Source organism: Pongo pygmaeus, chromosome 12 (genome assembly GCF_028885625.2).
Source record: "Pongo pygmaeus isolate AG05252 chromosome 12, NHGRI_mPonPyg2-v2.0_pri, whole genome shotgun sequence".
Taxonomy (NCBI): domain Eukaryota; kingdom Metazoa; phylum Chordata; class Mammalia; order Primates; family Hominidae; genus Pongo; species Pongo pygmaeus.
The window spans coordinates 132,281,534-132,302,569 of NC_072385.2; the positions used below are offsets into that span (position 1 = coordinate 132,281,534).

The 21,036-nt window shown below is 47.5% G+C and overlaps 1 protein-coding gene across 13 annotated transcripts in view; it reads left to right on the top strand.

Annotated features, from left to right (window-relative positions):
• MYT1L (myelin transcription factor 1 like) overlaps positions 1 to 21,036 on the top strand; it is a 545,798-nt gene that overhangs the window by 472,189 nt on the left and 52,573 nt on the right. For all 13 annotated transcript variants that reach the window (XM_054475542.2, XM_054475556.2, XM_063649009.1 and 10 more), the window contains 2 exons: positions 10,042 to 10,104; positions 20,622 to 20,705. In XM_054475542.2, the coding sequence (XP_054331517.1) occupies positions 10,042 to 10,104; positions 20,622 to 20,705 (147 nt within the window). The remainder of the gene's footprint in view (positions 1 to 10,041; positions 10,105 to 20,621; positions 20,706 to 21,036) is intronic.

Below are 21,036 nucleotides of genomic sequence, written 5' to 3' on the forward strand. Positions count from 1 at the left end.
AGTCAGATCTAGGATTACACAGGGTGCAGGATCCAGGATTACACAGGCTGCAGGCGGATCCAGGATTACACAGGCTGCAGGCCGATCCAGGATTACACAGGCTGCAGGAGGATCTAGGATTACACAGGCTGCAGGAGGATCCAGGATTACACAGGCTGCAGGGGGATCCAGCATTACACAGGCTGCAGGCAGAGCTAGGATTACACAGGCTGCAGGCAGAGCACAGCGTCTTTAACACCCCCCCAAACCCCGATTAGAATACAAACTCTTTTCCCTCTGAGACAAGTTAAGGGCTATAAAAAAAAAAAAAAAAAAAAAGATTCACAAACCAGGCAAACAAGAAAAAATAGCACAAAAATAACACGAATGTAAAAGATGAGGATCAACATTTCTGCTAAAAAGGAAAAACATGTACATCCCCTCCTGTGTAGGTGACTCTAGAAACCCTTCCTTTCTCCTGTCCTGGAAGACCTGCCTTTCCTAAGGCAAGCTGAAGTCTACCAGCTTTTGGAAACTGATCTGCTTTTAAATTCTCTGAAACTCCCTTATGTAACTGAAAAGAAGTCTAAACCCTCCTGGAGGGAGATAGGAAGTGGCCGTCCCCATGCCCGGGTTCAGCAGTGGAAGAAGGCGCTATCCTCAGGACCCCTCCAGGCACACACAGGAGTCTGTGTCTGACCCCGCAGAGTGGGTCTTTCAGTTCCTCAGAGCCTCAGGGTCCTCAGATTTAAAAAACAATGTCTGAGCTGTGTTGAGTTTTTGTCCATTGTTGCCGCTTCCCTCTGTGCCCTCTGGGGCTAGGAGCGAGTGTGTATGCACAAGTGTGTGTGTGTGAGGTGAGCAGTGGTGGTGCTGGCCATGAGCGTGGTCGCCGTGGTGGTGGTGGATCCTCCATCTTGGTCTCACAGGCAATCCAGTGGGTTCTTGGTGTTGGAAAATTGGTGTTGTCAAGGCAGTAGCCCTTGCAAAGAACCGCTCCCAGCCCCCACCATTAACCCTCCAGGATGAATGACTCCTCATCCCACAGCAGGTTCCTTACCCTAAGGGACAGACAGTCCTTGCCTCTGAGAGTGATAAGGACGAAGGACTGTTTGTGAAAGCATCTCCAGACCATCTAATAATGGCTGTGTAGAGAGTAAGGTAGAGATGCTCAGTCTTACACATCTCATCCCGGATCCCACCGCCCGGAAGGAATTCCCTGCAACAACCTGCATAAAATGTATTTTAAAACATGTTTTTACTACATATAAATGGTATTAGCTGCCTTAGAGCTCAATGTAATCAACTCGAGGTGAGTACCTCTCTTGCGACCCCAGGCCCCAGCATCCCAGCCCTGAGTGAGGTCCCTTTGCATGTGGAACTGGGGGCCCCACCTGCATCCCGAGCGTGTGGTTGAATACATCAGGCCCTAGATGAAACTCACTCTTCCACGCGAGGGCGAGAGGCTGGGGTGGTGTTTCTGTTGCCTTGCGTCAGCTGCACCAGTCACCTTTTGTATTTTTTTTTTTGCATGGGTCCTCCGAGTCCAACCCCAATACTGGCTCCGGCTGCCCCAGCCTCTTGCTTAGCCGCTCCACTGCTGCTGGACGTGCATGTGCTCTGGCAGCAGTTCCCATGGACACATCCCGTTAAGTGAATGGGACGTCAGGATGTGCTAGGTACGTTGTGCCGCACTGGACAGGAGCCTGTTGCTGGATGTACTTGGGGCACCTTTCGGCCCTGCAGCGGTTCGCAGTGTTGGCAACAAGGGCAGCATGATCAACACGGAGGGATAAGTGAAGATTCCTAGGCTGCATGGTTGGGAAACAGACAAACTGCATGCAGCATGGACAGTGACGCTGCCGTGGCAGCCCCTGGGTGCTCCCCAAACAGCCAAACCGCAGCGAGAGAGTCCCCAGAAAACAAGCCCGGGAGTGGGGCCAGACCTGTCACCAGCGCTGCCCGGGTCCACTTTCCCAGAGCCCTTCTCATCCGGCGCGCTGTCCCCAAAGCTGGGGCAGCATGCGTGCGTCCTCCAGGGCATCCGGGCACCAGGGCCAGGGGGCAGGGCGGCTGGATGGGACGTGGTGCAGGTGAGAGGCTGACCCAGTGCTAATATAGGCACTGGAGCCGCAAGCCACAGTGTAAATCCGCTGGCCAATATTCCCGCTGATCAGAGGGTGATACCATCTGCATGTCCTCCAGATAAACTTAGGTGTGTTCTGGTTACTACAGTTATTGGGCATGATAGAACGAATAATGCTTCTTCATCCGCCCAGTTGCTATTTTGCCTGCCATAACCTCACAGTTCTTGGACACTCTCAGCCACAAGGCCCTACAACCAGAACTTTGGTGTTTCATTTGCATGATGACCCTTGCACGTTCTGAGCAACCTGGGGACTAGCCCATTCCAAAATCTTATCTGCGTCATGAAAAAGAAATTTTTAAAAAATTATGATAAGGGTACTTTTAAAATTATTTCCCATGTATTTTTTGTTATTTTCTAGTGTAATTTAAAAAGAAAAGTGCTGGGAACCAAAAGAAAGAAAGGTGTTTTGTGTTTACAGGTAACATATATCAGAAAGCAAGCATTCCACCTAAATGCCACTAATATAGATAAGTCTACTTCACACTTTGAAATGTGTAGGTTTTCCTAATACTGGAATATCCTAGACATCATTTTGTAAAAAACACCCTCACTTTCAGGAAACCAAGCAGAATGGGAGACCCTCTAAGAATCTCAGGGACAAAGGCTCCCGGGAGACCCAGAGTGGCTGAAGCTTAGTGAGAAGAGCACCTTCCCCCAGGCTGTCAGGATGTGTGTGCAGCACTCTTGCAGTATCTGGTACTTCTAAGTAGCAGGCATGCCGCCGCACCCTTTCCTAATGAGAGGCTTTGGGAAAGGGAATTCGGAGAGGGCACCGGGCAGGGAGGCTGAGGTGCCTATGGGGGAGGCAGCGGAGACTCCACCCGGGAGAAGGTAGCAAAAGGTGGCTTGGAAAATATCAAAGTCCCATGCGGGATCCTACACTGCTGTATTAGCATGGGAGAAAGTGCAAAATACGCATACTTCACATGGAATTCCAAAAGAAGACAAAATCACTGAATGTCTTACAAACTGCAGAGTGATTTACAAGAATTGCCTTTCCTTGAATTTTAGGTAATCTCTTTAAGGAAATGGCCAGAAGTGACACAGGATAGTTGTTTCCCAGAGTCCCCTGGGGGTTGGTTCCAGGACCCTTGAGGATACCAAATCCAAGGGGGCTCCTGTCCCTGCTACGAGCTGCACGCATCCTTTCATGCATTTTAACTTTCTCTGGATTACATACAATTCTTAACACAAAGTAAATGCTATTGATGGAGTTGTTATAGTGTATTTTTTAAATTTGTATTATTTTTATTGTTTTTTATCATTTTTCTCTGAATATTTTTGATCTTTCATTGGTTGAATCTGAGGATGTGGAGCAGTCGGATATAGAGGATCAGCTCTGAACTGTTTACTCCTAAGTAGCCTGGTCTCTTTCTGTTTGGAAAGAAAATTGCACCTGTGCAGACTAAAAATGAGTATCAAGCCTTTTTCTCCCATTTCAAATGTCTTTATTTTGCCTTTCTCTACATTTCTTTATTGTTTCCCATTTATATCACAATAAGAATCAAAATTAAACTATATATTTAGGCTGGGTTTGGTGGCTCACGCCCATAATCTGAGCACTTTGGGAGGCCAAGGCGGGCAGATTACTTGAGGTCAGGAGTTCGAGACCAGCCTGGCCCACATGGCGAAACCCGTCTCTACAAAAATACAAAAGACTGGCTGGGTATGGTGGCGCACATCCGTAATCCCAGCTGCTGGGAAGGCTGAGACAGGAGAATCGCTTGAACCCGGGAGGAGGAGGTTGCAGTGGGCCAAGATTGCACCACTGTACTCCAGCCTGGGCAACAGAGTGAGACTCTGTCTCAAATTAAAAAAAAAAAAAAATAGTAATATGTATTTTAAAAAGTTTTGTTTACCATGTCTCTAGTGCTTCAGAGCAATACATATTTTTAGAACCAGATCTGTTTAGGCGAAAAACAAGTTTTAAAATTGAAATTTCCATGTAAGTGGGGCAAAGGCTTATTCATGTGGCCAGAATCATTCTGATTTACAAATACGTTTTTCTCCTATAGGTAAGGCCTAATTATACATTTTTTGTTATTTTGTTTTAATTCGGGACATAAAGAAAAAAATCTATTTTTTCATATTTTGTGTTTTACTACTTAAGTCTCCATGATAGAGCTACCATGAAACAAAGGAATGAAAAAAGACACATGAAAGGGTCTCTCTGAGAAATTCTTAGAAGAACTCAAAGTCTCTCCATCTGACATTTACATTATTACTCCAAATATTCAATGTTGTTCTGTACATTTTAGCTGCTGAGCTCAAAATCAGGGGAGCCTTTGAGGAATGACTCAATTAGATGAAGGCAGCCTCAGAGATCATTAATCCAGACAGAGCTGAAACGTTCTGGGAGTCCTTTTAGCCTTCATTTAGAAGACTTTTTAAAAAAATAAATAAATAAGTAGTTAACTCAATCAAGATGAGAGATTGTGTGTCTCTTCCAGGTAGTTCTCCCTTTAGACTGATTTGGAGATAGATGGTGGTGGACCGGCTGGGTCTTGGCCCGCAGTCATGCTCCTGTAAGATGCTGAGTCACGCTGGGAGGACTCCCAGGCCCTGCTGACTGGCTGGGTCTCGCCCCGTGGTCATGCTCCTGTGAAACGCTGAGTCAGGCTGGGAGGACCCCCAGACCCTGCCTCCCAGGCCTGTGGCCTCTGAGCCTCCACGTGCACTTGCTCTGCAGGTGAAGGTCGGAGGTTGTCCTCACTGACTCTGGGTGTTCAACACGTGTCTAACAAAAGCACGTGGCAGCTTGTCCCGACCCCTGGACAATGAATGTCTGTGCTGTGGGCTCTGTCCTGGCCTCTGTCTCCAGGAGTCTCTGCCTTGTTTTCTAACAGCATTGATGTAAAGTGGGTTTAGGCAGTAAAATGTGCTGTACTGTGAGCATTCATTTAACTAGAGGCAGCCCTATCCTGAAGAGCATGTCGTGCTTTCAATGCCTTGCTTAATAGAACTGCAAGCGTTTATTTAATTTCCATACTATTTCCTTTTGAAAGAGAGAGGATGGGATGATAGACCCTAGTGGGAGCACTTTCAAGACATTCGTATGAATAACTGGCTACAATACAGCCTCAGTCGGTAGACACAGCTGTTTCATGTACACCACCCTGCTTCAGGTTGTGGTTTTGTAAATGGGAGGGAATCAGCACAGCAATGGGTTTATGTCCTGGGAAGCACACATCAGAGGGCATCTGAAAAGCCAGTTGGTGAGCGTCCCAGCTGCATGATGTGCACCAATGGAAAACAATATGATTTTTTTATGATGACGTATTTTAATGCCTAGATTTCGAGCTCTTCTTTTATGTTAGCGGACACATCTTATGACCTCCATGGACATGTGGTCAATGCTGCTGCTTACACAGGCTCACAGAGATTGTTTCTTTGGTGGTGAATAGTAAAGACAAGGCCAGGAGCACAAAGGGGACAAGGGGTCAAGTCCAAGGGGTCAAGTCCAAGGGTTCCTCAGATGCCTCAGATCTGCAAAAGCAACAGGAACAGCTGTTTCTACCTGAGAAGGGCTCTTGCCTTAAAGTCAGAGTTCCAAATGCTTATGAATGTCCCTGTCTTTTACTTTTTGTTTTCTTGTTGTTGCTTGGGTGTTTTTGTTTGGTTTTTTTAGAATTTGCCTGAATTCTGCACGTCGGCTGTAATGTAAATACTGCTTAAAATATTTTATTATGATTTTTCCATCACCATTCTTAAATGTCTATACAAGACAAATTTTTTCAACCAGATAGTAATATGTACAACCAAAAGTTATTTTCTCTTAAATTCTTTTTCCTATTTTTTCTTTTTTTCTCTTAAATTCTTAATCTCAAGCAAACCCATGACCAGAGATGAAGCAAGATCAGGAATATTTTTGTCTTGAAAATATCCGTGGGGCAGCTCGTGTGGGTTTCAAGATTATTTGTTCATCATCTTCTTTCTCCAGTTGTTTTTACCAATAGTATCTTTGGAATAGAAAAGAAAATATATACATATGTATATATAACCAACCGTTTTATTGAATGCAAGTTTACACCTTAACCATCTACAGGAACTTAAAATAGCCTTGCTGCTATTGTTCGTGGTAACTGTCAGGAAAGCAAGCGGGGCGCTAGGTGAGTGGTGCTCTTTCCAACCCCACTCTGCTCCCCAGCAGCCTGAGTGCTGCAGCGCTGAGAGCCGGATTCTCCCTGAAAGGGAGCTGAGAGGCCGTTTCCATGGAAACCCAGTCAATCTCTTCTGCCATTTCCAAACCCAAGCTGTGCAGCACAGGCTGCCATCTGATTCTATCCACGGGGGATGCTGATTGTCCCACCTGGGCTTCCTTCGTGGAAAAGGCATGCTCCTAGATGGGCAGATACAAATCGCATGTTTGTAAATCGATTTCACGCCACGCCTATTGTCGAGGATCCTGGAGCTGACCCCGTTTGAGAGGCGAAGATCCCTTTTGTTAGATGAACAGTCACTTCCCCATCCATCGACTTCAGAACATTGTATTTTTTTAATGTTGAGATTTCTTAAAGCTAGGAAATTTGTATGTAAATCTATGAGTTTTTAAAGAGCCTTAAATTCTTGAACAGTAACATAAAAATGGATACAAGAGCGGTTGGAAGGAGGAACCCTTGAAAAGCCATTCTGAGCTGCCTTATGTGGTCTAGAAGCACCACCTAAAGACGGAAAAGCTGAATTACTACCCCCGAAAACCGGGGGCTGGTTATCTCAGGGAGACACAGCCAGTGTTTCCAGCATGTCTCTACTCTGGGCGCTAGTGAGCACGTTGAGGGCAGCCTGAACTGTGGCGTTCACAGGAACCTATGCAGGTGGGTGGAGAGGCGTCTCAAGAGAAGGAGACGACGTCAGGCCCAGGAGGACTGTGAGCCTTCTCAGGCCAAACAGCTTCCCCACATTCATTCACACGGCTAGCAGGTGGCATGCCTGGGATGCACGCCCCACCCACCCAAGTCGAAACCCTGGAAATAAGAACAATCCTTTTAAGAGAGAAAAGCCTCTTTCCAATGATTTTTGTTCTTCCTCAATACAGTGAAAGCTCTAAAAATGAGCTAAATCAATATAGTTTTGTTTTCATGATGAAAAAGGACATTTTAAAAACTTCTTTTACTGAAACCTAATTTGATTTTTAAATTAAGGGCACAGCACTCATCTAATCCCATTGGTGTAGACTTCAGCACCACACTTGCTATTTTCCATTAATCTCATAACACAGATACATTTGAGCTTGCAGTCTGCACTTGAGTAGTGCTTATTTAGCGGGCTTGGGTAGAGCCCTCCATACGTATCATTAATCTCTTTACATAATCACATTTAATGATGGTCCAGTAATCTCAAAAAAAGCCCTACTTTAAAGACTAATCAATAAACAAAACAAAACCCACACAGAGTCCCCCCGCCACCCTTAAAGCTAGCAGTTGTGAGTTGTATTTATACTGAGACCTAATGTTTTCAAAGTAGTTCAGGTTCTCCAACAGCCCCATCCCACTCAAGAAATGCAGCAAGAGCCATCAATTATTTTATTCTACCCTCCTAAATTTTATTAATCCAGTGTTTTTTAGATTTTTAAGATATAAATTGGGAAAGTGTTATTAATAAGCTTTTTTAAAAGGCATATTCTACTGTAACAAGAAGGACATATAAACCAAGCAATAAAAGTATTTAACAGGACATTAAGTTGCCACAGGCCCTGGTTAAAACACATATTTTCTTATCAAACAATGGATTATACTTTCATAAATGACATTTAAACACATAAAAACTACCACAAAAACTTTTATAGGTAGTAAAAATATGATTTTCACTGAATTATTTGGCTATAATATCTCACTTTAAATTTGAGCGGAAGAGTCAACTTCCTTCTGCCCCAACAAAAAAGAACACCTCAAAAATGTTTAGCCATATTAAAATAAATAAATTTTAAATAAACATGCACTATGTACTTGAATTACAAAGTTTAAGAATCTTTTTCTTTTCTTAAGCAAAAAGTAATACCAAGTATGTATTGGTGGCTGGTAGGAAAAATTTGTTTCTTAATACATTGTTAATACAGATACATGCACCACGATTAGCTTCTCTTGGATAGAATGATTTTTCTTGCTTTCAAATGTCTTCCTATGTAAGCATATGGGTTTGGAGTTTACCCACATAAGGTGTCATTTGAAAAACCAGCTAGTTAAGTTCAGTCATTTAATTTATTTTTAGACAATAATTACTTAGCAACTGACTGAATAGTCTTATGATCAAACTTTAAGTGTATGTGAACAGCTGTTACTTGAACAAAAATCAGGTCTAACAATTGGATTTGGAGTTGGTGCTCATGATATGCAGACACTGTTTGAAATACCTCATCACTGTTCTGCCTCAAACTCCTCCTTTAAAAACCCTAATTCCCTTTAGGCTAAAGAGCAGCGATGGGAGCACACGGAAGAACCCTTTACTGCTTCTTCACTCAGTGACCCTCACCGGGAGCAGGTCACAAATTAGACTTTTCCTCTAATATGATATGGAAAACATCCATTTCTATACCCTGAGATCTAGAGTTCTGTTCCCTTTCTTAGGACTAAAGGAGAGTACTGAAAACCATTTACACATCCAAGTGTCAAAATATGACATTCATACACTTAAAATGTGGACAATTTCATGTGTTTCCACTCTAATCCCTGCCATTCTCCTCTGATCTTGAGAAAGCCCACCTGTAAGCAAGCACTTTGCTGTCCTGGTCTCAGCCCCCAGTACCCTATCCACAGTGACTTTCTGAATGGAAAGCAAATTGAAATCTCTAGGAGCAGTAGACGTGTATTAAAATATTTTTAAATCGTGATTCTTGATCTTGACAAGAATTCAGGTACTCACTGAGGTGGGAAGGGGCATGGAGTATGCTTTGATGCTTCCTACTAGGGGTAATATTGCTCACTAAGTTGCTTTCTCCTTTTCATTTTTGGAGAATTACAAATGTAATGGAAAAAAGGGAATTTTTTCTTAATTTTTACATTTATGGTGGGTGCAAATGCAACTGAAATAGCTCCAAGTGAAAATGTGTTTGCAGTGCGATCTCATTATTCTTGAGACAACATAGTTAAGAAGTTATACGGAGGGCAATGTGATTATAAAGCTCTTTTTCTTAAAAAAAGTCTCTGATTAGAGAAATGGCAAGACCTTAATTAAGAAACGGGATGGGGTCGCCTCGGTAGGCTTCAGCAGATGAGCGTATGCCCTCATGAACTGTTCAGAGCCTCTCCACTGACTGACCTGGTGGATCTGAACTGATTTATGTTCTTCATGTCGCTCAAGAGTAACAACTATTTTAAGGTCTATCAAACCTGCCTCAGTGCACAGTGGTCATCGGAAAGACGGTCGGCCCGCATTCCCAGGGTCCAGATGCGGGTCACTACCCTCACTGCTCCCTGGGGCCACCCGGGCTGGCCGCAGCCCTGGCCAGTCCGTGGAAGGGGTGCCTTTGTAGTGCTGGGGTCTGAGTTCAGACTAAGACCATTCTCTCAGACCTCGCGGCATGTCTGTTCATGTGTGAGCCTTGCTTCACGTGTGGGCTGGTGCAGTAACAAGCCCTGTGGTTGCTGGCTCTGCTGAGCTTTAAGAATGAGGGGAGAAAAGGTGGGCTGTTAGGAGGGAATACAGATTCTAGAATGAGCAGCCTAGGGACCAAAAGCGCAGCGTCTGCTCCAGAGACTGTGGGGAGCTGAGCAGCCACGAAGCTCCCGGTGCTCTGGAAGGTGTGTGTGTGGCCACAGTGACTTCCAGCTCCGTGAGGGAGCTTCCGGCTCCACTCAGCCTCTTTCAAGTAGGAAGTGAAGCAATAGAGTTAGTTTGCTTTTTGGATTAAAAAAAGTTAATTGTTCAGGGAACTTTATTTCTTTCCATTTTAACACAATTTGCATTTTTTATTGTAGGTGCCCCACGCCTGGCTGTGATGGTTCTGGACATATCACCGGCAATTATGCTTCTCATCGGAGGTATGTAGAGATGCTACTCTTCTCTCCAAAATGCTCTTTCTCACTGAAATGGCAGGAATATCACTCACGTCAGGCTCTAAGCCTTGCAAAGTTTGACACCATGGGCAAAATTAAGGATCTAGAGACTCTTAGCGCCATAAAGCAGTGACGTTCTCATTGGAGCTTCTCTTAGAAAGCAAACCTTCCTTTTCCAGGGCCACTGGCTCCTCTCAGGACATCTCACGTGCAGTGCAAGTGGCCCCACTGAGAAACATTCCTACCTATCCAGCAGCACTTCTTTCTAAATTGGAAGAGTAAAGGAAAAAGAACAGTATCTACTATAAGATCCCCGAGAAAAGCCATCAAGAGACACACATTCTAATGCCACTGAGAGTTGGTCTCTTAAATATTAAGATTGGAGCAAAAAGCTGTACAGTTATTCTAAGCAGAATGTAACATTAAGAAGCACTTAATGTTACAAAGTCTAGGCACTGTCTCTCCCAAAGAGAAGGTAGTGTCTAAAATATAATATAGAGATTTGGTCATGTGAGATAACAAAAATTCTATACTACTTGACATTCAGTAACTACTGGATGAACATGGAATTTAGGACAGGCACTATTTAGCTGAGAATGGAAAGAAATCGTGGTACTGTTCGAGAAAAAATGTACCACTTGTTAAAGATGGTACATCAGACTATTCAAGGGGGCAGGTGGGCAGGCCAAGAGGTCCAGGGGCCATGCAATGAGCTCCTGCAGTCGGGGAGACTGGACTCAACTCGAACCCTAATGAGGACAAGTGGGGATTTACAACCAAGGAGCAGGTTGGTGTCAGTGGATGGAAAATTCCCCATGGGAAGCATCAAGGAGAAGGGATTTCTGGCCAGATGGACTTGATGGGATCATTGCTGATGGCCAGCCAGGGTGCTAGGATATCCGAATGCTGAGACACTGATGGTGGGGAATTGTTCTTAAACTGATTTAGAAGGATTCTTGCTCAAACTGGATCCTACAAGCACAGAGAGGGAAGCCAAGGTCGGGTGCATTCTAGTAAACGACCCAGAGGAGCTCAACTAAAGTTTTGGTCAAGAAGAAAACCTTTGTGAATATATTGTCCACACAAAGTCGAATCCACTACGTGCCATGAATGTTGAAGTCGTGTTTAGATGTACCAACAGCCAATGCCAAGGTAAAGACAAGAATGTTTCTGAAATAAGACCGATTTAAAGTGAAGTCTCCCTGTATGGGAAACAGTGCTGCATCTATCAAATAAATAAAACTAAGTTGTAAGGTATCTGCTCCCTTTCATCTCTCTAAATTTTAGATTATAAAGTAGGCAGTCCAGAAGCAGGTGAGGCCTCCTGCTTTTTTAACATACTGCTTGCAAGAAAAAAGAAAGAAAGAGAGAAAAGACAGGGAAGGAAGGAAAGGAAGGAAGGAAGGAAGGGAGGGAGGGAGGGAGGAAGGGGGAAGGGGAGGGGAAGGGAAGGGAAAGGAAGGGAAGGGAAGGAGGGAGGGGAAGGAGGGAGGGGAAGGAGGGAGGGGAAGGAGGGAGGGGAAGGAGGGAGGGGAAGGAGGGAGGGGAAGGAGGGAGGGGAGTGAGGGAGGGGAGGAAGAGAGGGAGATAAAGGAAGCTAGGAGAGTTAAAGACACTGTCAGCAGTGGATAATGCCCCTCCCCCACCCCCCAGAGCACGGTTGTCTATACAGAGTAGTTGAGTGAAACCTGCTGTCTGTCCCTGAGTGACCAGATCCCGATAGTCAGAATGGGGGACCCTCACCTGACTGGCTGGCATTTTGGATTAGAAACAGAACTCACAGGATGATTGTTTTGTCATTAAAATCTCACTGAAAGTAATTTGTTCCTGTGCTCACATCCCAGCCATTTGAGAGCTATGTTTAAACAGCACGTGTCTATGAAAAGCGCAAATTGTGAATGCCACCAAAGAGAAATGAAGTTTGCAACTTGTGGGAGGATTCTCCAGACTCAGTGCCAACATCGCACGCTCTTGACCCAGATTCCTCAGCCTCTGCAGTGCTGGCATGTGGGGGCAGATGGCTGTTTGTCATGGGGGCCGTCCTCCACACCGCGGGACCTGTGCGGCATCCCTGGGCCTCACTCACCAGATGCCAGGAGCATCCACCCCTTCGTGACAAGCAAAGATGCCTGTAGTCATTGCTGAGTGTCCCCTGGGGGGACCACTGCCACAGACCAGGGGCAGCAGAGGGCTTATGACATCGATGTGGCTTCACCAGCCAGCACAGAAACAGCCACCACATTTGGTAGAACAAGAGTGAGTCACGCCGTCCAACAAGATTGCCAGAATTAAATCACTGGTTTAGATTAAATAAAAATTTGTAAAACTCCAATTAAATATACAAAGACAAGAACATTCCATGCTGGTGTTTATTTCATCTTAGAAAAGCGATGTCTTGGTCCTCTCACCTGGCCAGAGCTTCTGGCATGGCGTAATGTCAGCACCCCATAAGGTGAACACTTCCTGGTCACTTTGTGTTTAAATGTCTATTTTTCTGATTTTTTTTTTTTTTTTAGTGGGAGTTGGCATCATGTAAATTTAGTCATCATGTGGTTTAAACATTTTATTCATTTTACATATATCTTAGACTGTTAAGTATTAATATAGCACAAACCCATGATTAAAATCTAATCTAAGCTCAAATTTAAGCTACCATCTATGCCTGGAGTAAATGATCCCAGGGTTAAGTCAATGGAGTTGGAAAGTAAGTGTGATTTGTGTTTGACAAATCTGAGACCTAGACAGAGCCCTCTCGGGGTTTTAGCATATTGAAGGTGGAGCACCTTGTGACATTACTTGTTCTAGTAACAGCTTCCCTAGCATAGACATCTAAACGGGGCTGGGCACGTTGCTCAGCAGAAGTGTTGCCTTCACATAACAGTTCTTACATAAAGTCCCCACTAAAGAAAGATGGAGGCCCCAGCAAAATAAGTGTAGTTCTGTGTAAATTAGCTGCTGAAGACAGACAGAGGCCAACAAGCAAACAAGGAAACTCTTAAAGGTCTGTTGGCTCTTGGTAGCCAGAAATGCAAGTAGGAGGAACTTCTTTTCATGTTAATCTTCTATTGTCTATTTCCCAGGAACAGGAAGATAATGTTACCTATAGGCAAACGTCACTTAGACGATGATTCATTGGCCTTCTTTTTCCCTCAATTGTGCCACAATTCAAGGTAGTTGTGTGGGTTCAAGGCATCCTCCTCCTGCACTGTGGGCTGTTGTGAGAGGGGAAGTCACCAAACAATGATCCTGAACATGTTCAGAGCACAGATCCGCCTCGCGCACCTGTGGTGTCTGGAATTCTTCCTCCTGCTCCCAGGACAAAAGCCTCACGCTTCCGTGGTGTCTGGAATTCTTCCTCCTGCTCCCAGGACAAATGCCTCGCACTTCCGTGGTGTCTGTGGAATTCTTCCTCCTGATCCCAGGACAAAGGCACACAATCTAATTCTGTCTGCAGTTGCAGAGCATTCCCGGCTCCGATCTGAGAGAAAACTGAGGCCAAGCCCCAGCCTTCTCCTGGGCCCATTCTGGGAACTTAGGTGAGGAGCTGTCCTCCACCATCTCCATGGATGTGCTGAGAATTAGAAATTTCATTAACTTTTGAATTTGAGGAAACTGAGGGGCCAGGAGATTCAGTAGCAGAGCTGCACTGGAGCCCATGTCGTCTGACTCTGAGTCCCACCTCCTGGCAGCCGCACAGGCCTAGGATGGCCCTGGAGGAAGTATGCGTGCCTAAACCGCCTAGAGAAGGTGGGGTTGTACCTGCCTCTTAGCGGTGGTGTTTTCTGGCCTCCACATAGCATCTGAAATGTCCCTAAGTCCATTTCAACAAATGTTTATTGGCTGTGATGTTCTATCAAACAATCCTCTATCCGCTGCTTTGACGATTCTCTGTCCTCAGTGAACAGAGGCCCTGTTGGCCACATGCCTACAGAGCCTTCCGCGTCATTCACTGTCATCCACGGGGCTCCTCTTTATACTCTTGTTTTCAAACTAACAGACTGTTTCTTAAGTGTGTCCTCAAGATCCTGTTTTCCAGACCCCTTTGCTCTTTTCTCTGACCCCCAGGTCCTCTCCTTCACCTGTAGTCTCCAGGTCCCGCCAGACAGGCCTACCCAGGGGTGCTCCTTGTTCTCTCTGCCCAGCCATCCCCAGCCGTCCCACACGCCTTTTTCATAGGATCAGGCAAGCAGCAAGAGCTCCAAGGGCCCTGGAGTTGTTCCAGTGCAGAAGTCAAGTCCACATTTTCCACAAATGATGATGCGCCAGGAATCCGACTCCCACTAGAACACCCCGTAGCCTCTGCGGTTCCCGAATGGCCTCTAATCACAGAAGAACATTCACTGGGCACCTGCTATGTACCAGAAATTACAGTGAGCATTTTACATCTATAATCTCACCATCCTATGAGATTACTGGTATCCTGACTGCAAATGAAGACGCACAGCACAGAGATGCTCAGCTGCCTGTCTTGTCAGCGCCTGTGCTCACCTGTAACACTTCCACTCTGCTCTTTTACAATAATGCGCAAAACCGAAGCCTCCAGCATGGCAGTCAAACGGCCGGACAGTGTCTACCTATGCCACCCCAGTGTGCTGTGGGGACTTTAAACAGGGATCCCAAAGGCCTTACCTGCTGTGAAATGGAGACATCACCAGGTCCTGAAGAAGACAGTGAAGAAACAGGCTTGATGTCTTGTGGAAGAGCCTGGAGCAAGTCTGCCTTGGAGGGTCCCACTGCCAAAATCCGGAGAGGTGGCTCCTCACCAGGGAGCCTTGGGAACCTTGTAAGGCGGTGCTTGTCCACCCCTGTCAGGATCTGCTCTCACACAGGGTGCAAAGCTGTTTAGTCAGAGGGTCCAGAGGGTCACGGGACCCTCTCATGCTGGGCATTGAGCTGTTTCACCAGAGGGTCAGTGAGGTCTGTGCTCTGCCCCCGGGCTCCGGGCCGGACACCCACCCTAGCACCACTTTGGCCTGGAGGCCACGAGGTACACTGCCCTTGACCACATGTCTCCCGGGATCCCAAATCCTCCAGTTTCTCATAATCCTGCACTCCCCTGTTGTTGGCCCTTTCTCGCTGGAGCTGTCCGCGTGCTCTGTCCGTGTGCTCACCCCCAGCCTTTCCCTCCCCCAGAGAACACAGGGCTCTAAAGTGTTTACAGCATTTCCATCGTTTACAAATTTCCAGATAAAGATGTGGACATATGACAAGCCCCTGTGAATTGTGGAAAACAGTTACTGTCTAGGAAATTGTTACTCATTTGAACATAATCCCAAATGCCAGCGTGGAATTCCAGAAACCTAGTAAATTAGTAAATATCTGTTTGAGTACTAGTCTGTCCTGGAGGCTAAGGAACAGTGATAACTAAGGCATTCCTAGCCTTGAGGTACAGGTAATTATGAGGAAAGAGATAAAAGCTAACCAGCCTGGCGCACTCTAACACATTCCTGCACATTTAAGGGAAACCGAGATGGGTTCCAGGAGAACGCACCCTCAGGGCAGTGGCCTTGAGGCCTCCAGGCCGGGATGGCACTAGGGTGAGAATCCGACCTGAAAGACCTTGAAAGACTTTTCAAATATGTATGTACTTATCAAAGCCTGAAGATAATGAGTAAGTCATGTCTGAATTCTGACAAGGCAAGAGGGGGTTGGAGTCCAGGAGAGAGGAAGCGACGCTGAACCACTGCGTGAAGGATGGTGAGGGTCTCTAGGAGGTCATGCAGAGAAGGATATTCCAAGCAAAGGAACGGTATTAGAGAACGTCTTATAACACCAACATCAATGCACATTTGACTGTGAATAATTCAGTTTGGCAACAGTTTCAGGTCTAAGCCTATGGGAGCAGCTACAAATGGAACTTGCTTTAGGAGTCCCGTTGAATTCAGTATAAGGGGTAAAACTTTATTTGCTGGAAAACGGGTATTCACCCAAGTGCAGGCTTAGCTTTTAGCCTAGAGAGCGGGCTGCTGAGAGACGGGAGGTATCGAAAGTGCACTTGGACAGTGACAGTGGCAGCCAGGAGAAGAACTGGTTCAGGTGAGGAGAGCAGCAATGGGTCCGTGACCAGCAGGGCCAGGAGTGGGAGGGGCCCCTAGGGAGGAAGGCAGGCGCTAAAGAGGGAGGGCCTGGGATGGAGCAAGCACCCAGGGGACATCATCATTCGGCATAAAGAAGTCCACCAGGAGGAGTGGGCCTTAGATTCTGTCTAAACACATTAACTTTGGGATTCTTATGATATATTCAGGTGAGCAAAGGAGGAAGGGTGAGAGGAGAAAAACAGCTTCCAGAGTCACCAGCAGATGAGCTGTTCCAACACGTTCACAAAAAGAAAACGACACTTTTAAACATGGAAGATGGTGGCTGGGTGCGGTGGTAGCTCACACCTGTAATCCCAGCACTGTGGAAGTCTGAGGCAGGCAGATCACTTGAGGCCAGGAGTTCGAGATCAGCCAACATGACAAAACCTCGTCTCTACTAAAAATACAAAAATTTTCCAGGTGTAGTAGTGCAAGTCTGTAATCCCAGCTACTCAGGAGGCCGAGGCAGGAGAATCGTTTGAACCTGGGAGGCGGAGGCTTCAGTGAGCCAAGATCATGCCCCTGCACTCCAGCCTGGGCAACAGAGCGAGAGACTCTGTCTCAAAAAAAAAAAAAAAAAAAAAAAAAGGAAGATGGATCCAAATCCTAAGAAATGAACTGTGGATGTGAGCCCTGAGCAGAGCATGGAGCTGTAGCTCCAACGCCCAGGAAAGGAGGGACTGCTCGCCTCCCTCCAGGGCTTGTGAAGGGCCTGCAAATGAACCCTTATGTTTCTAAAATTTGGAAGGAGAAGACGAGGGGGAGTGACTTTTTGTTAGGTTCAAATCTGGGCCCTAAAGAGGGGATCACAAGTGCAGATAAAGGTGAAAGTCAGGATCTAAAATCACAGAGCTCCTTCTCTGTGCCAAGCATTGTATGTATCATGTTATCACTTTCAGTTTTCACAGCCGATGACGCAGGTATTTCTGCCCCAAAATACAGACAAGGAAGCCGAAGCGCAGACACTCGGGTCAGGTCTGCACAGCCCATACATAGCATCGCCTCTTCCTTCTCTCCCTTGGCGCAAGGCCTGGAAGAAGTGGCCGCTCAGATCCTTCTCACAAATAGTCATTCTGTAGAGAATCTCCACTCTGGGGTTCGTAGCAAGTACTGGCTTTCCATCCTATGTTATAAGCTAATAAGGGGAGTTTTAAATACTGAACAAGTTCTAATTCCATTGCTCCTAGAGTTCTAGTGCTTAGTTGGTGGGTAGGGAAATGTTCCCTTGTTTTCATCAAGCATGAAAAGTAGCAAGAAGTAAGCAGTATAAAGGTTCCAGCCATGCATTAAGATGCTACAGTGAGAACAGGGTGCCGCGGGGGGCCCTGGACTCCTGGGGGTGTTCAGTGCTGAAGGGGAAGCTAGGTCCTGCTGTGCTAGGGATGGAACAGAGGCCCTGGGCTACGGTGTGTGGAAGAGAGGACCCCGTGGGGCACAGGCGCTGAGCTGCCCACCGAGTGAGTCGGGGCAGGTAAAGACCACGCCCCTCCATGCACAGGCTTCTCACAGGTGCCCTGGGCCAGCGCCCCAGAAGAGACCACAGGGCCTCTTCTCACCAACAGACATGGCTTTCAGATAAGAGCTCCTGAGCCCCACAGCAGGCATTCTAGGAGTCTAGAGCAGCCCTGTGCCAAGGCCAAGGCTTTCTGGAGGCCACAGCATTGTCGGAGCCAAATCTTGTTGTTGTTGCAGATTTGTTCTGTTTGGTTTAGTTTTGCCCCCAGCCCAGGCCTCCATGGTTGCCCAGAGCTGTCCCTGGCTCACAAGTCCACAGGGAGTGACTCAGGGACAGGGCAGGGGGCAGGGCCTACGGGAGCCCGGCCTCTGTGGTGGGGTCAGGGGCTCGGCTTCCCCCACAGCAATCCTACATCTGGGGAGATGGGATCCTGGGTAGGACTCCGTAATTCTCCCTGGGTAAGACACTTTAATTCTCCCTGGGTAGGATACCGTAATTCTCCCTAGGAAGGACACCATAATTCTCCCTGGGTAGAATACCGTAATTCCCCCCTTGGTTCCTCTTTTCTTCATTCATGTATTGAATCACCCGCTCTGTGCAAGGTGTCGGGATAGGAATTGGGGAACCGCGGATGAACACCCGCATGGTTTATACAACCAGGAATCGCCTCTCAGAGGACCCTGTAGAGGAGAGAACCGTGTGAGCCTGCAGCGTCCGCACTGTGAGGACAGCCAAGCCCAGGTCTCTTGCAGGATGCAGAGGCCACGCAGCTGGGAACGAGCCACAGACAACGCAGGGAAATCGGTCAGCCAGAAGGATGGCGGCAAGGGTTGCAGTGAGAGCCCAGCGAGGATGGCGGGGCCTACGAGTCGCGTGGAGGAACTCGGGCCCCCCGAGAAAGTGAAGAGCCTCGGATGATGCTAAAGCGCTGGCCTGGAGGTGTTCGCAGCCCCAGCCCGGGGGGCCTGTTCTAGCACCGCGCACCTGGAAGTGGAAGCGCACGGAAGTGCCTGGAAGCGGAAGCGCCTGGAAGCGGAAGCTGGACAGACGAGGAGAGGCCTTGGGTGTGACATCAACGGAACCTGAGGGAAGCAAAACTCAGCAAGGACGCACCCGGTCTGCTGGCCTGGGGCTTTGGGTTGGTGACGTGGACGATGAGTCTAATTTTGGGGCATCCGAGCAGTTGTGCAGTGGTCAGTGGGGTGCAGGGGTGGACGTGAAGTCAACCCACGCTGGCCTCAGAGCCCCAGCGACCTGCAGGCAGGTCAGGAGCCAGAGGCTGGGGCGGGGGCGGAGGAGGCCACGGGAGGAACAGGGAAAGGTCGGGGGAAGCACAGGCGGGCCCCTCTTTCCAGATTCCCTCCTTTAAGAGGGCGGGGAGAAGAAAGGCCCCAGCAGGCAGCGAGCTCAGGCGCCCTCGCCTCGCCTCGCCTCTTCTTTCCTCTTCCTATGAAGAGCGAGACAGGGGAAGGAGCGGGGGATTCCTCGCTGGCTCCAGGAGGTGGGGCAGCAGGGGCCTGGGAGTGAAGGCGCTGTGGGGCCCGACAACCTCCTTTCTGCCCAGACAGGAAACCCGAACCCTCCCACACCCGCCTGTGCTGAGGTGCTGCCCCCACCTGAAGAGGGAGGAGGACAGCCAAGGCCTGGGAGGCGGGATGGAGCCTCCCTTTAGGGGAGTGAGCATTTCCTCCTGGGAATCTGCGTGTTTCCAAGAATCAGAACTGACCAAGAAAACTATCCCCGAGCTCAGGAAAGCCAGGGAGAACAGTGGCCCCTGCGCCAGGCCTGCGATTTCCACAGGACCCAGTGGCATGACAGGAGATTGCCTAATTTCTGGTTCTTCAGTTCTTTTCCAAAAATCCCATTTGTTTTATATATTATTTTATGTGGTGTGTATGTGTGTGTATGTTTCTGTTCCAGCTGAAAAAATTCCCTTTACAAACATGTCCAAAGCCTCTGTACCCAAGAGGTTGAAAATTAAATAAAATAGGCGTGTCCAACTCCCACTCTCCCGTCTGCAGGCACAACCCGAAGCCTGGAATAAGTCACTAGCCCATCACTGTCTCCCAAGACACGAACCTGAGATGGAAGTGCTTGGGAAGCTGCTGTGAGAGACACAGTCCCCAAGAATGAGGCTGGGAGGCTGCTTTCTTCTGTCATGTTCACCCCCGACATGCACACATCCTTGTGCGCTCGCTCGCGTGCTCTCTGTCAACAAAACCTCCCCCAGCATCTTTCCTGGTGACTCCCGACTGCTTCTGCCCCCTCCCGGTGGACCAGTTTCTCTCCCGTTCACAGCATCCTAGCCCACCCCCGTCTCCCAACTTTCTTGAAAGGGGACTGACGGTGCCTAGAGCGTTGGAGAGGACACAGGGAAAGAACTCTCCTCCTGAATTTTGACTTTGTGCCCAGAAGCACAGGTTTTGGAGAGAATCAAGTCTGGGGCAGACCATGATGTCAGGAGATGGAGACCATCCTGGCTAACACAGTGAAACCCTGTCTGTACTAAAAAATACAAAGAATTAGCCGGGCGTGGCGGCGGGCGCCTGTAGTCGCAGCTACTCGGGAGGCTGAGGCAGGAGAATGGCGTGAACCCAGGAGGCAGAGCTTGCAGTGAGCCGAGATCGTGCCACTGCACTCCAGCCTGGGCGACAGAGCCAAACTCCGTCTCAAAAAAAAAAAAAAAAAAAAGAGGCCAAGGCTGGCGAATCATGAGGTCAGGAGATCGAGACCATCCTGGCTAACACGGTGAAACCCCGTCTCTACTAAAAAATATAAAAAATTAGCCGGGCATGGTGGCGGCCACCTGTAGTCCCAGCTACTTGGGAGGTGGAGCTTGCAGTGAGCCGAGATCGTGCCACTGCACTCCAGCCTGGGCGACAGAGCCAGACTCCATCTCAAAAAAAAAAAATGAAAGCTCACTGAAATCAATGGTGTGGGGTGCTTTCTGAAACGTGTTTCTTATTTAGCCTTTCAGGTTGCCCGAGAGCAAAGAAAAGCGGTATCAGGATAGCACAGAGCAAAGAAGATAAAGAAGATCAAGAGCCCATCAGGTATGAGCACCAGTGGGGCTGAGAACCATAGCAGGGCTGCCATGTGGGGACGAGGCATTCAAGCAAAGCAAGTGTATGTCAACAAGAAAAAGAGACAGCGGGTCTTAGTGGCCGTTCTTTGAGATTTCCACAAATTTAAGGTCAGATAACTTAGACCCAAACCAAAGCACATCTGCTGATTGGCTGAAAAGTTACAATAAGCTGATATCCATCAATCTGAGGTTCCATGTAACCCAAATCCCCCCAAAAAAAACCTTCCCTCTTGGTGGGAAAAGCACGTGAATTCTTGGGAATGGCAGATTGGTGAACGCTCCTGAAGGTACTAAATACA